A 16077-nucleotide genomic window follows, 5' to 3' on the forward strand; every position below is an offset into this window, starting at 1 on the left:
CGCGAACTTCCTGGCATGACGTCATTTGTTGATTTATTTAAAAACACCTGTCAGTTGTAAGAAAGCTCAAAACATGCAGTTTATTATTTTAATGTAGTCTATATATTAAATCCACAATTTATCCGGGTCTGTGGAGCTTGGTCACAATCTGATGAACTTTCTAATCGGACTCAACTGATCCGTATTAAGCTTCAATCGAAACCAAAAGTGCACAGTTTGACAAAAATATATATTTTACAACTAAGGAAGTCTTATTCTATTCCGAAACCAATAACTTTGGGGAAAAGTACCCCAATCCAGTACCACATGACGTCATTACTTCTTAAACAAGCAAAATAAATGAAATTGAAACGTTTAAAGCTAGTTTTTCCAGTTTATGGAGCTAAATTTGCTTTAGGGTCAAAAAGTTATCTCGCGCTGTTTGCCTAATTTATTTTGATAGTTTACCTTCAAGATAGGAATTGCTGTTGGAACGCAAATCGTGGCTTAAAGCCTTGCATCAATATCGGGGGTATTGGCTCCGATCCGATATTATCGGAAACCCTAACCAAAAAGTAACAACTACGCCACTAAAAGTGCTAGAGAGTTTAAATAAACAGTGCTTTAACCGCAAGGTGACGCTAGAAAATTTACTTAAGTTTCTAAGCGCTTTGATTTTTACCAACATTTTAGATAAATATAATTCTTACAGTTTCGTATCTCTTGATTTGAGACAAAAACTCAAAAGTTTTACCTTTTTAGTCCGTCAATGTGAAATACAAATATTTTGTATAAATACGATGTTATTTCTCATTTCAATGTTTATCTCAAAAAATGGCTGTTAAATCGGATGATACAAGTGTAAATCGGATACGAGCAAGTTTTAAAGTGCAAATTGAGAAAATCAAAACAAAAAATTTAAAATGCAATTACTTCGAATGTAGCTCGTTTTATGAAGAACTAGCAAGAATGCTTTATTGCAACCGGGACCTGATCAAACTAACCGGCTTCTCTGTCTTCGAGCTGTGGCTTCAAACAAGCGCTCTGCTCGTTTTCACAGTTTTCCTCGCGCTCAAAGTGGAAGGGGATGTATCGTGGTCTTGGTGGTCTGTCTTCATCCCACTTTTTGTGGCTGACGGACTGAGCTTGTACCACAGCGCCGTGATTTTGGTTCACGCAATAGCGGTGGGGGAGCGCAAGCATGCATACAGACGGGCGTTCTGGGTCGCTCTCTGCTTAGCTTTGTTGTTCCTCTCCAAAATGCTGCTGTGTCAAAACTTGGAGAAGAACTCGGCAAGTTCAGGAGCTTCGCTTATTCTTGCCCCGATTTTCACGATCTGGCAACTATTTCCCTTCCGAGCGTGTAAAGTTAACTGAATGAGTGAGTTTGGCTGACCAGTGTATCAACTGCTGCTATTTGAGGATGATGATTTAAAAAATACAAGTTGTGGGAAGTTTGTGTGCGATTTGGTTCCGCGTTTTTGTGGGTTCATGTTATTGCAAATAAAATAGTTTTAAGTTTTATAGGAATAAAATATGGTCTCTGTTTCTTTTAAACCCAAGATGTAGTAATCGTTTGATTTATTGAATATAAAAAGAAAATTTAAACATTAAGTCTGTTACATCACATAGATATATACAACTTTTACTTCACATATCAACTTTGCATGTTGCTTAACATCCACATGCAGAACTCTGTGTTGCCAACTGATATTTAATCGCTTCACCTGTGCGGAGTTGTCGGTTAACCACCATTGGTCATAATTTTTATTTGAAATCTTTTTTACCTTGCAGTTATGGCGAACACACTTACTATGCTTTCTTATTAGAAAAAGGTTGATGTGATATTAAATCTCTAACTGCCTTTTGTTTTTATTGGTCTTTATTTTGTGTAACACAAAATCAATTGTATTTTTTTTATGTAAAAATAAAATATATTAACTCATTTAAAAATAGGATATTGTATAAAACCACACAGAAGCTTTAAGCATTATTTTTTTATAAATCTACCCACAATGTTTGCTAATAATGCTAAATCTAATTTTAAATTATATATTTAAGTTTTTCTAAACAAATATAATATATTTATATTTAGCTGAGTGAGTAGTATTTTAAACAATGTGTGGAGTCTAAATAATGCTCGCTAACAACTGTCAATATTAATGTAAGAAAAATAAATCTAAATGGTAAATAAAATAAAACATGTTTCACTTTGTTTTGTATTTATTTAAAACTGATTTGTTTATGAAAATAATCAGAAGAAAACAAACGATTTTCCTACGTATCTCGGTCAAAGTAATCGATTTCATACAAACATTGAAACAAACATAACTTTTAACAACTTAATTGATTAAAAAATGATGTGAATTTTACTATTTTAGTTTCATTCAGTTGTTTGTTTTCATGGAAGAAAGTAGCAAATAAAATTAACGAAATAAAAGCCAAATTCACCTTGAACTGGCAGAAATAGATTTAAAAAATAAAACTAAAACTTTTAGAGTTTTAATATTCTTCTCCACATCAACATAAACCGACTGATAGCTTCCACAAACTCTCCGTGCTAAACCTCGGAGCAATTCCAACACTTGTCTTAGAGTAAGCTAAGCAGCTTAGATCTACGATGATTTTGCTACGGATGCCGATTCTATTTCTTTGCTCAAATCTTTCCACGGATATTCAATCATCGACGGCTTAAAGTAGTTTTCAATCGGTTGCTTATTACTAAAGCTCTTCCGATTGCCGCCCCTACCCCCCGCAAAACGCCTGTTTCCCCCACGTGGGTAAGGAGAACTGTGCCTGGCATTGTTTGGGGTGTAAGGGAGGGGGATAAATCCGCTGTTGCTCGAATCAAAGCTATTACGGTGACCAGGCGAGAATTTCTGATTCGAATGTGGACTGCAACTCTCGTTATAACTCTGTTGGTAAAATGATAATGGTCGCAATAATGTTTGATGAGTTTTTTTAGCAAATTTATTTTAATTATTTGAAGACTTTGTAAAACGATTTCATTTCAAATAAGAATTCAATTGATGGGAAATTATACAAACCTTATTAGGGCGATTGCTAAAGTTGTTAGGGGAGTTAAAACTGTTGTTTGGTCGCGTTTGGTTCCATCTGCGTCGGTCATTAAAACCACCCGACGAGTACCTATGAGCTCCCCTTTGCGGCCCCCAAGGGGGCGACTGCCATGGGGAAGACGTGTACCCCCCAAAACTTTGGGGCCCTGACTGTTGATGGTTTGGGGTGCTTTGGTTGCGATTCTAGTGAAAAACAATAAACTTTGCAAATAATTTCACCTGAGAAAAATTTTTAGAAAATTGTATTTAATGTAACATAATGGCAATAAACAGAAAAACTTACATTGGGAGAAAAATGCCTTTGATTCATTGTTAGATTATAACAAGTCCTTTATATAACTTTATAAATATTTCTTCAGGCAACAGTAAACTTTATCTATAGATAATGATATTGGATTAAAATTCTTTTTCAAACAAATTAGGATCCCAAGGTTGTTGTTTATAAAAAATAAGGTTCAACAATTTGCAACTTGAATGGATTATTAGGTTTGGAAAGAGAGAAAAACCTAAGTTTTTGTAAATCAAATTATTACAAAAAAGGCAATTTATATGAAAAATTGAATTATAAAAAAGAAAAGTCAAGAGTAGTTTCTCACTGAAACTCTTGACAAAAAAACAGCACAAGCAGAAAATTCTTATAAAAATACAACTTGTGCAATTATGGTGGGTTTAATATGAGCATAAACTTCCTTCCTATACTTAAACCATTTAGTAACTGCCGTCTTAAATAGTTATAACAACATAAAGACAAAACCTATTTAAACTCTTTATTTTGTTACCAGTTACATAACTAACATCTTGTTTTGTTTTTTAGTATTAAAATATGCTGTTTCCGCAATTAAAACAATTCCCCAGATTATCAAGACAACCATCACGCATCACCAGTCTAGATTAAGAATAGTTAATTCATTCTGTTAAATTGGGCGCTCTTTCACTATTGTACGTGAAAAGTTATGCAAAAAACAAAACAAAATAATACCGCATACCACAACGCATATTGTTTGGGTTAGGGTGCGGGTTAGCGTTTGGGTGAGGGTGGGTCAATTAATATTATGTTTATTATTAATAATAACTTGACCCACCCTCAACCAAACGCTAACCCGCACCCTAACCAAAACAATATGCGTTGTGGTATGCGGTATTTGAAGAAAGTTTTTATTTTATTAATTTTTACGTACAATAGTGAAATAGCGCCTTAAATTGTAACCTATAGATGTTTAACTGAAATCCACTTTTCTAGCTAATGTTGGTCTATTGAGCGATACTAATTAGGGCTGGATTACTGGATACTTATTGTACTTATTTTAGGAGCTGTATTTTACTTTTAAGACCAACCTGACGAACTTTCAACAACAAAATGCTTTTTTCCCAAAGTTGAGAAAATTTTCGCTTCTCGCTTATTCTTAGACTCACACCAGTCTCATTACATAGAATACTTACAACGTTTCATAGAGTACGTAAACCACGAATTCTTAACATATTTATCAGAAAAGACTTGTTATTATTTTAATTCCTTAAACAGATAATACAAGAATTGATTCATTTAGTAATATTATCTTCGTGAATTATTTTATCCAAAGGTAAAGCGTAATTGCGAATACAAAGTCAAAATATGATTTTTTCGGTTATATTTTATATACTTGCTGCGTCACGTTAGCGAAATATATAATTATTTGTTAAATAATATTTTATACTTGAGTTTTTATTTTTAAATCAATTTGTAATCATAGCATCAGTTAAGCAATAAATGGTAGACGGAAAACTGTCTTTAATTTTTTCAAAAACATGAAAGACATTTGTGATTATGTCACTTGTGGCGCTAAAGAACAATTCTGAGCACTTTAAATTTTCCCGGTTGTTCGACTAAATCTGCATTATTTACGTACACTTTGCACTTTGCCAACATTAGCAACTATCTAGACCATTTAGCTAAAGTCGCCTTTACTATTTTCTAGAAATTCTTCGTTAGTTTTAAGTTAAGTGCTGATTTCTTTATTATTCACTGTTCGCACGTTTTATTAAATATATTTTGTTGACTTGCCAAAAATCTGCTCATTTTGTAACTTTTGTATAAAGGAATATATTATTAATATACAGAAACACACACAAATCGAATCATTGCACTGAGGTAAAAATAAAACAAAATTCGGCGGAAAAGCTCATATTCGAGATAAAAAACAAACACTTTTCAGAAATGCAAGTCGTGGAGATACTAGACGAATAATTTTGACAAATTTGTGTAATATGTTGCTATTATTGCGAAACAACTGTCGCCCTCGAATACTAGTTAATCGAAATGAGTATTTAATACGCGGTATTTTCACCTACCACCTTTGCACACGATTTTCATCGTTGGTTCGTAACAACAATATAATTGATGGCAGTTGTGTCACATAAATGTAGCAAGCATTCATTTTAAAAAGACTAAAATAATAATGAACAGTTAAATAAGTTTTTCACAAAACACATTCCTGCGAAGTCAGCGTGTTTAACTTTTTATCGCTGCACATGGAGATGCCCGGTATCTTGGGTAAAATGTATCCGATCCAATACTAAATGACGAAAAGAAGCAATATTATCTATCGGTATCGGGTATCGGTCATGACCCGATATTATCGGACACTCCAAGCTCCATTGCTCAAGGGCAATCGTAGGAAAATGTAAGAAAACAACAAACCGTGAAGAAACATTTCGAGGTGGAAACTTCCCGATAAAGTGGGTTTTAAGTGAAGCAATGGAACACAAATAAAATAAACAACAAGCGAAACTTCGTGATTGCGCCTCAAGGTCGGAAGATACAGAAAATTCAAAAAAAAAAAGTTAAGGATAAAAAGTTATAAACCACGTGACAGGGTTGCGGTATTTATTGTTGGCTTTAATGATTGACTGTCTTACAAAACTTTGAAATTGAAAAATTGTAAAATGCGCAAAAACCCAACCTATTCCCAACCTACCAAACCCCTTTTGAGGATAATAGTTGGAGTTTGTTGAACAAATATGAAGTAGTTTAAATTGTTGAAGTATTTTAGATTGTTGAAGTATTTTAGATTGTTGAAGTATTTTAGATTGTTGTGATAATAATTAATTAACGCCTGAATGAAACAAATTCTTTTTGTTGTTTAGATGTGACAAATAATAAAACATGAAGAAAATATAAAAAAAAAAATGCAAACCCAAATAGTTAAATTGTCTATCGTTTAAAATAAACATTTAATCCACAACATTTTTAATTTAAATATAAATTGAATATGAAACCACCTTATTTAAAATAAACAGATTCGCGAAGTTTACCAAATGCTATTTACTTCTTTAAAAACTTATTTCTTCTATTTACAAATTTGCAAATTTCATTCACGTTTTTATTTTCAGGAATAACCTTAACATATTTACAGCCGGGGAACTCCCTACAGCAGTCGGCATCAGTCCTTCCAGTCAAACGCTTTTTTGCTTAATAATTATACTTGAAACTTAGTTAAAATAAATCTGATAAAGTCGTTCGATTGGGGATTCCCCTGCGTTCGACCAAGTGTGAAGAAATGCGATTTGACCTAGAAACCGTGGTCAACAAGAAGGTTCCATAGGTTCCATTGGTTCCATTGGTGCAATTCTTCCATTAGCCATGGTTCCACTGGTTTATCTCTATTCCATCGGTGCCTATGGTTCTATGGTTTCAATAGTTCTAATGTTTCCACCGGCGCCGTGGTTCCAATGGTTCCATCTGTACATGGTTCCAGTGGTTTATTTGGTTCCATGGGGCCACGGTTGTTCAACTGGTCTAAGTGATTCCAATGGCATCAATGGTTCCATGCTTCCACAGACTTCAATGCTTTTAACGGCGCCGTGGTTCAATTGGTTCCGCTGTTCATGGCTCCATTGGTTCCACTGACCTTTCACCTGGCCGAGTAAGATCGTTTGAGTGAGGTTCCAGCTTGATCGTGGGAACCGACCCCGGAAGTGTTCCTCGACTTTCGCCTCATAATGCTTTGGTACACACGCGACATGGCGCCTCTGGTGTCCGACTTGTGCAGAGGTTCGTCCTCAGCTTTCAGCATCTTCGCAACTGACCTTGTGACGTCATTCAAGGACGCAGGTTTGGCGCCACGCCTGCCACCGTCGTTGTGACTGTAACACATACATCGGAATAGCACACAGTGTAGTTTCTGACAGAAAGGACATTCTTGGACTATTTAGTAAACCAAAATTTGCGGAAAACGAACGAAAATCGATTTAAAGTAAAATAGAAGAATAAAAACGCGCACATTTTTAATCAAACTACAACCTGTAGCCATTATTTTACTCAAGAAACAAGAATTTTGGAGTAAAATGAATAAACCACCTAAAATACTTAAAACATCGGGAAGTGTTCACCTCTTTGATGCAAGATATTGCTTATTACTTTGAGTTAATTACTTCGAACTCACTTGTGCAAGAACTCGGCGAGTTTTTCGGCTCGGTCCAAGTATTGTTTGCATTTGGAAAGAATCTTCTCCTTAAGTTTGTCGCTCTCAGCTTCATCTGGAACAAGTTGGAACATCACTGACCACACTCAAGAGTTAAGTGCACTTATGGTTAACTGACAGTCAAGTACACTCACAGTCAAGTACACTCACAGTCAAGTACACTCACAGTCAAGTACACTCACAGTCAAGTACACTCACAGTCAAGTACACTCACAGTCAAGTACACTCACAGTTAAGCGCACCCACAGTTAAGCGCACTCACAATTAAGGCTCTCCAGGAAGTACACGAGGGCGTGTTGGTAGAGTGATAGAGCTTCTTCGTAATTTCTCGCTCGATCTTCTTCCACGGCTCGTTGCACCAGATGGAGGGCGCTCTCGAGCGAGCTCTGACGTTTCACCATCTACGTCACAAGCAATGACGTCACTAGTGATACACGGACGCACAGCAAACGCACAGGTACAAAGCTTTCAATTTTTGCGGCCCCGAGGTTCCAGTTTAAGTTAGTCCTTTACTTTACACGTTATTCTTCTTCAAGAACACTGAACAGCATTTATAGAATGTTTAATATGAAGAAAAGCGCAAATAAATCATTTCTTTCACCGCTAATTAGAAAAGGGCGAACGTTAAAACACCTTTAAACATTTACAACTGAATAGAAAGTTTCATGTCAATTATGTTAGACTTCTTTTCGCAATTACCGACTTAGATTACCGTGTAAAAACATTCAACTGCGAATATTCTCACTTATAAAGGGATTTTAGCGGCTGGATCGTGTAAGCGACTTAAGGAACCGTCAGCTCTCGCCTTAAGAGCCGGCACCTACTTACTCGACAAAGCCCTTTATTCGCTAAAACCGATTTTAAAACAAGGTTGAAGCCCAGGACCCAGGAAAAAATAAGGTTGATGTAACAATTAGGCCATTGTTAAGGCATTTTGAACAAAAACAACTACGTCAGCGGTGCGCAGTGGAGCGGAACGAGGAATTTACAATCGAAACCGAAGAATCGAAACTTTGGGAAAATACCGCAGGTCACGTGATGCTTACCTGGAGGTCACGTGGGGGTCACGTGAAGGTCACGCAAAGTTATTTTAATTTAAACGTTCAAAGAATTGGGAAACAAGCTCAAAGTAGTACAGCGGAGAAAAAAGTCAAATCTATAAGATTTGAAATAATACCATTACTAAAAATAATAAAACGGACATTAACATACCAGCGTCGAACCGGTCGTGTCTTCTGGTGTACGGAAGTACTTGCTACGTTCATTTTTTTAGTTATTTCTTAAAATTACGAAACAATCTTAAAAATAATACTTCGCAAAAAAAAAACGTAAATAGTAGGTTGTATAAAAATGAAATGTTGATATTAAATTTTCAACAATAATTACAAAAACATTTCCAGACTTCATTCGGCAACATTTACATTATATTTCACTGTTGAAAACCGTGTTCGGAAATAATTGCGATCGTGCTTTGACGCACTTCACGACCCACTCATGCGTGACTCACGTTTTCCGCGCCGCTGCGTCGTTTCGCTTCAGTTCCCTCCAACAATGGCATGACGTCAGTCTGTGTTGACGTATCTTTCAAGTTGACCACTGGCCACTTGCAGCAGCAAAGACCCATCGGGGAAGTCCCTAGTTTAAGCTCTTTATGCAAATATGTTGTTACGATATTTATCTGAAAAACTATTTTTTATTAATTTTAAATAGAAGTATTTTTTTATTTAAATCAATAAATTGACGCAAAACAATTTTGCGATGTTGTTTCATCATCTCATAGAAATCCCATATTTCCTTAAGGTTTTGGCGAGCGCTGATAAAATTTATAAGACCGCAACTATTTCAAATAAATATGTTATAATAATAATCGTATTTGTAAAATATTTCATTTTATTATTGCTAATGCACATTACTGCTAAATAATAACTGAAAATTCTCCAAAGAAAAACAACTTAAAAAAATCCCGCACGTAACAAGGTGTTCTACGTTTGCTGCAGCGATCGCCCACTGCATTGTTGTTCATTGTTGTCGAACAATTGACGCGAGCGGCAGGCGCCGGGTTTAACCAGGCGGAACGCCTCTTGTTACGAAACAAACAAAGTGCTTGAATCGCGAAACAACATTCTGGGTCAAAGTTTTTAGCGAAATAAATTCTAACGAAGCCTCGTTAATTTACAAACATCTTGTACAGTGTTGTAAAACTCAACTTGAGTCGCTGTTTTTAATGACGTGCAACATTTTCCAAACTTAAACAATTTACAGAAAAACGTACGCAAAAAACAACGCACATAAAAGTGCTGCTATAAAACATCTTATTTATATATAGTACCATCACCTTAGTTTTAGACTTGAAAAAATTAAAAAAATCTTATTGTTTTGTTATTTTTGAGTTCACAGAAAGTATTTTTTATTGTTACGCCATAAGCTAACAATATTTGTTTCTTTCTATGGATTAAAAAACACCAAATTAAAAGATAAATCTGTCTAGAAATGTAACCTTTTGCAAAACTATATGATTGTAAATTTGTAATCTGGTTGTTATGCGCCAAATTTGGCGGTTAGCGGCAACAAAAAGTTGGCAACTACTGGGCTAGAATTTCCATAAATACTATAGTTTGCCATTTGTGCTGAAAAAAGTTTTTAAAATAATTATATAGCATTATGCCACACACTAAATAACATATTCATTGCTAAACAACCGACGCCATTTTATCAATTGTGAGCTTAATTTTGATCAATTGTGAGCTTATGCGGTGCGTTCAGCAACATCGGTTGTTAAACACGTAAAACGAACATCAAAGTACAGAAGTAATTTGTCAAACACTGTTTTACTCAGCCTAAAATCCTCCAAAAACTTGCACTCAAACTGTTAGATCGAAATATTGCCTTAGTTTCACTTTTACAACGAGTTTTGGTCAAATAACACGCACATACACACACACACACACACACACACACACACACACACACACACACACACACACACACACACACACACACACACACACACACACACACACACACACACACACACACACACACACACACACACACACACACACACACACTTCCACTGCGGAACAACTTTGCGCGACTTCAATCGATGTGAGCGAGTAATTAGAACCCAGCGGTGAAAAGCTGCTTAATATTGACTTTATCTTTAATTGATCGTATCCCTTCAAACAGGAAATCTCCATTAGACCGAAGCTTTAAACTAATTTCAATCGAGCAACAAAAACAAGTTTTTGCTGTGGGAGAAATACTTCCCTATATAAGAATCTATCGAAGACAATAAAATTTAAAAGAAATATTCTTGCTTCAAAGTGAACTGTTCAATAGAAACAGGTTAAACTGTTTTGGCATAAAAGATAAAAAAAACTATATTTATTATGTTAAAACCAAACAAACTCTTACTTAAAAACATTTTGTAGACTTTTAAATAAGTATTAATTTGTTTTTCAGCTTTCTTTAAGCTAATGAACTAACAAAGATTTGTTTAAAACGTTTACGTAATATTACAGAAAACAAATAAAACGGTCTACGTTATTTTATCTCAACTTTATCTGCTTTTACAAAAATCATTTCAAAACAAAAAAGTACGAATAATTGTCATAATTAAAAAATATTCGCAAAAATACCAGCGTGGAACTCGTGAGAGGAATCACGCAGTTTGCTTTATTTCAGTTGAGTGGAAAGCTTTTAAACTTTTTAGTCACGAATCTTTTCGAAACATTACGGGAATCTAAATACGCTGATATTAAGAATAATTTCGCCAATTCAATAAACAGCGAAATTTCAATGCAACATTGTTGTCGATTCTTGCCAGTGTGACCCAGTTTGAAAAACATCCAAGGAATGCCAACGAAAATTCGGCAAAATTTAATTCAGCTTCTCATATTTCTTCTGAGAGCAAGATCGAGGTTTGGATATTTTTCTGCTGCTGTTTTTACGTCTATAGTTTAACTTATTGTACAACAATGCGAATGCAAGGCGACCAAATACCCACGGAACATCAATGTTTTTGCGGCTTCACTTAAATCTACTGCAGTTGCAAAAACAAAAGTAACAGCATTTTAAAACGAGAAAGTATCCATAATAATTAATTGGGGATATCCGGTACTTGATATTCTATTGCGATACCGATCATACAAATCTATTCAAATAACCGATATATTATAAACAAAATACCGCGGTCCAATCCGATACAGATGGTGATGGTGTTAATCTGGTATAATGCTCATATAAGCAATATACATGAAATAATGTGGAAAGGTAATTTTCCAGTTGTTCGGCAAAAATTTTTCCGCATTTTCCGCAATTCTGGTGAGTTGTTTTTCTGGTCAATCTGCTTCAAAACCAGGGAACTTTGCGCAACCTTTAAGTTTGTACGGTTCCCTTCTACCAACTGCTACAATAACTCGAAGTTGAACGTTTTAAATACTGTGTAGCTTTATTGTAGGTGACAGCAAGCTTCTAGAGATTTAATCCCAAGCAAGGTATTGGCCGTTAGCAACAACAACTATAGCATTAAAGGTTCACTGTTTAACTGACTGAGCAGAGCAAACCTCACTTGATGCCTGCAGCAACTCCTCGCCTCACTGATTCCACTTGATATTATGGAAGTTTGTGAACGGTGGTTCGTGAACTTATTTTTAATTTATTTTGTAGCTCACAGCGCGCTAAGAAGATCAAAAACATTTCGCGACGCACTTTTTGCGAAAAAATTATAATAACTGAACAATCACTTTTAATACATACAAGCTAATAGAAGGCTAAATACCCGAATATTGTCAGTTTTCTAAAATATACTGTGCAACCCAGTGTCGCCTACTTGCTTGCATGTCTGTTTATAATAAGTTCTCTAAACTACAACAGTTTTGCGTCACATTCCGATGATTAACCCATCATCATTCTGTCGATATCTTGTAACTAACATTAATCCAACTCTTGCTCGTCAGAAAAGTTCAACTAAATATCAAATATATCATAAAAGAAGTGTAACGCCAGCTATAAGTCGTACTCAGCAGCGCGACCAGTTAGATGACAACATCACCCCTTGCCTGACAAGCACCCTTGTTTCACAAAGCACCCATGGGGCTCTAACAACTCACCCAGCCCCAAACACAACAGACTATGTTCTGGTCATGCACCACTGATCACGGCTGAGCCAAACTCCTGTATTGTGACGTAACAACCACAGAGCGGCGATAAATCGTGTCTTTGCTTTGTCGGAAATCGCGATTTAACTTTCTGTTGTTAACGAAGTAAGACTTGTTCATAAAACTTGAGCAAACAAATGAAAAAAAAGTTTGACGCAATTAAAGAATATAGCCTAAGTTCTCGTTTATTAAATGGCTGCCTAATATTGCTGGTTCGCCGAAATTTATTTCTAAAGTTTGGATGTAGTACGAATAATATTCCTAATACTACCATACGTTTAAAAAAGATTTTTCCATATTCAATATTTAATAGTATTTGCTTCTATGTAGATTTTTTTTTAACTCTATAAAGAATATTTAATTATTGTATGTCATTTTTATTATTTTAAAACGAAAAAAAAACACAAGCTCTTGGTTTCGCAAAGCTTTAAAACGAAAGGTTTGAAATATTTAAATGGTCTAACGCAGAAATTTTTTCTTTTTACAACAACCAATAACTTCTAGAACACGACTCGGCATTGTGACGTAACAGAGCTTCGACATTAGTGATTATGTCGTCACAACGAGAGTCACCGAAGCGTGTCGAGGCCAGGTATTTATGGATCCACGATTTTCTGCTCAACTGACCGTAAATGGACAATGCCTACTGTGACGTCACACAAGGGCGCGATCCGACGATCAAATCGCGGGCGAGGCGGATTTCGGAAAAAGTTTAAAGTAACTGGTCCGGACTAAAAAGGTTTAGTTAAACTATTTCCTGAAAAATGCGCCATCGGTTGAAAATGTCGGTTTGAGATCAAAAGGAAATTATATTTCTATTTATGAAATATTCTCTGTATTTTAAAAATCTCCATTTATTTACAACAAAATCTCAAATCTTTAAGAACTAAAAACTCTGTTTACCTCAATCAAAACACATAAAACACAATGGAACTGTCGCCGGACTTAACTTTCATGTCAAACCCGCAAACTTATAATTTAAACGTCTGTGTCCCGAGTACAAATTGACTTATTATTCTAATTCATTGTGTGTAGCGCCTGCTGTTTGTCAATATTATGTTGAAAAAAGAAGTAATTTTCAAAGAACTCAGAACTACAAACTTATTAAATATAGCTACATCATGTTTTACTTTTGTCCCGCTCCTTGGCAGCCACCCACCCTTGTTGTGATGTTATTTGTTAGGCATGTACTTCCGCTCCATACCTAAATCGTATAGTTCCAAAAATATAATTATTACTTTCCTCTTTGTTTTGCAACACAATTCCTCTGGTACCAACTAACTTGCGCCACCTTCCGTCTTTTCGCTCAACTGTCTGTTTCATCTGCACTCCCAAAATAACTAAAGTTCAAGTCGAGTAATTTGTAAAAATTGCAAATCAGGCACAACTCGAAAATCAAAAATCAGTAATCTAAGTATTACAGTTTTTGTCTTCAGAACAGAACTTATATAGGCAGATAATTGCTTAGTACTCGCCCCAAAACAAACAACTATCCTGGATGTGTTCGACACCTGAGCGAAACCACAGCGGCTTGCGTCTATCTGTTCACTTCCTGCATCGCGCGTCTTTCGTGGGACCGGAAACATCGCGCTGCGCATTGTTACGTCAGTAATACACCATTGTTCACACCTCAAAGCATGCCGAGGCTTGCAACGACTAACTTCGCGAAGATCTTACGTTAAATAATAATCGCACTTCGCAAGTGAATAAATTCAGTTGTTTGTACACAAGTGTACGATACTTTTATTCCGATACACGATATTTTATGCAAAACGTATCGTGGTTCGATACCAAATGACGTCATTAGTATAGTCAAACTGAAGCAACCTTATGTGCTTCGTCTTGCCACCTGGTATCGACCTCGATCCATTATTATCGGACAGCTCCTCTTGTAAGGGTTGGAAAATGCCTCAATATAACAAACAAACCTACTAATACATTGTTAATCGACTTTTAGGGCAACAACAAAAATACTAAAAAGCTTAAGAATCAAAGCTCTAGAAAATAATAAAAACAAACAGGCCTGAACCGTGAGTTGTATCTTCAAAATACCACAACAGACGTTACACAATCACACAGCACCTCGTATGAGCTCAACTAAAAATCAACTTGCCTTGTCCAGCACATGACCATGGGGAATCCCCAACCTGGGGCTCTATGACATCACAACTGACAGCTTCTTCGCCTCGCTTTATTGTTGCGCCACTATGACGCAATAGTTAAATCTATTTTTTCGTTCATGTTGCAATCATTAGCGTTGCGATTCATTAATATTTCGATTATATTTTTGGAAACTTAATTATTTAAGTCTAAGTTACACATTTGGGATCATTATGAATAGATTTGCTGGGCTTGTTGCTTCCATTTAATAAAGTGTGCTGGAAATTCCTCTGCGCCAATTCTCTTGGGCTTATTTTCGGTTTTTATAACTTTTTGCTTAAAGGAAGTAAAATATCATCTCGATTTACCTTAAAACAACAACGGCAGAATATTGTTCGACAATCTAACAATTATCCATTTAAAAGTAAAAGTGACCTGATTGTTTTTTAAAAGGTTTACAACTTTTTGCTGCGGCGTTTTATTAAGTTTTTGCGAAAAATGTTAGACGGTTGCATTTTGATACTTCAATTTTTTTCTTGAATGAGACTTGACATCACAAACTGTTACATCATAGTGACGTCATACTATTTGCTTCACTTGCTAAGGTTTTGACGGCACGACTCTTTACTGACACTTAGCGATTGATCAACATTTAGTTAATTTGTTGCTAGGTGGCGCTGTTGCTGCGGCCGACAACTGCACGATGAAACTGAAATAATAACAAATAGCTCGTAGTCAACTAAAATGGCCATAAATCCACATTTGGGCCGCGGTCCACAGTTTGCCGACCACCGGTGTAACCCAGACACATCGGTTCATTGTACTGTCTTTGGCAAATGGAAGTTTTTTTTGTTGAGTATTTTAGCATTCTCTTTAATTCAAATACAACTTTCGTTTTGTGTCCTCATACTTCTAATGGGCGTAAAATTGAAAGTTTTGCCAATCCAAACCAAATGTACGCATTTTTGTAAAGCATTAGCGCGGTTGATTTTTAGCTTATGCTCGCCCAAGTTCACTAAAATCATCAGGTATTTTTGAAATACATTGTTTATGACGTCACGTTGTGACGCCACATTTTAAAGCCATCCCTAAAACTTAAAAAAAACACTGCCCCCCCTTTTTTGTACTACTGGTTTCAAATGCACATGTTAGTGTAGCGTCATAAGTAATAATTAGTGGACAATTTGGAATTTATTGTGCATTGCGCAATTTCAGATGTGTTGCTGTTTTCGTTTCGGCGCTGATGCCACTTTTGAATGCGCCGTTTAGTGATATTTCACATCCGCTAAGCTAAAAGCCTCG

General features: G+C 35.8%; 2 protein-coding genes across 2 annotated transcripts; one reads left to right on the top strand and one right to left on the bottom strand.

Annotated features, from left to right (window-relative positions):
- Nucleotides 1-861: 861 nt before the first annotated feature.
- LOC146137132 (transmembrane protein 203-like) lies at nt 862-2145 on the top strand. The gene has a single exon (XM_083393731.1). It carries the CDS (start codon nt 949-951, stop codon nt 1354-1356), a length of 408 nt encoding a protein of 135 aa, XP_083249857.1. The 5' UTR covers nt 862-948; the 3' UTR covers nt 1357-2145.
- Nucleotides 2146-5119: 2974 nt separating this feature from the next.
- On the bottom strand, nt 5120-10232 carry LOC146137133 (uncharacterized). Its single transcript, XM_083393365.1, has 4 exons — nt 9024-10232; nt 7779-7917; nt 7478-7571; nt 5120-7178 (listed from the first exon to the last, which is right to left on the bottom strand). Exons 1-4 carry the CDS (start codon nt 9138-9140, stop codon nt 6947-6949), a joined length of 582 nt encoding a protein of 193 aa, XP_083249491.1. The 5' UTR covers nt 9141-10232; the 3' UTR covers nt 5120-6946.
- Nucleotides 10233-16077: the final 5845 nt, after the last annotated feature.

Source organism: Ascidiella aspersa, chromosome 7, assembly GCF_963924565.1.
Source record: "Ascidiella aspersa chromosome 7, kaAscAspe10.2, whole genome shotgun sequence".
NCBI lineage: Eukaryota > Metazoa > Chordata > Ascidiacea > Phlebobranchia > Ascidiidae > Ascidiella > Ascidiella aspersa.

Bases quoted from the DNA above. Each gene is read 5' to 3' on its own strand.
- LOC146137133 (XM_083393365.1), bottom strand. From the start codon at position 9,140: ATGGGTCTTTGCTGCTGCAAGTGGCCAGTGGTCAACTTGAAAGATACG. The intron at 7,918-9,023 runs GTGAGTCACGCA...CTTGTGACGTAG, and splicing joins GACGCAGCGGCGCGGAAAAC to ATGGTGAAACGTCAGAGCTC. The intron at 7,179-7,477 runs GTGAGTTCGAAG...TATGTGTTACAG, and splicing joins CTCGCCGAGTTCTTGCACAA to TCACAACGACGGTGGCAGGC.
- LOC146137132 (XM_083393731.1), top strand. From the start codon at position 949: ATGCTTTATTGCAACCGGGACCTGATCAAACTAACCGGCTTCTCTGTC.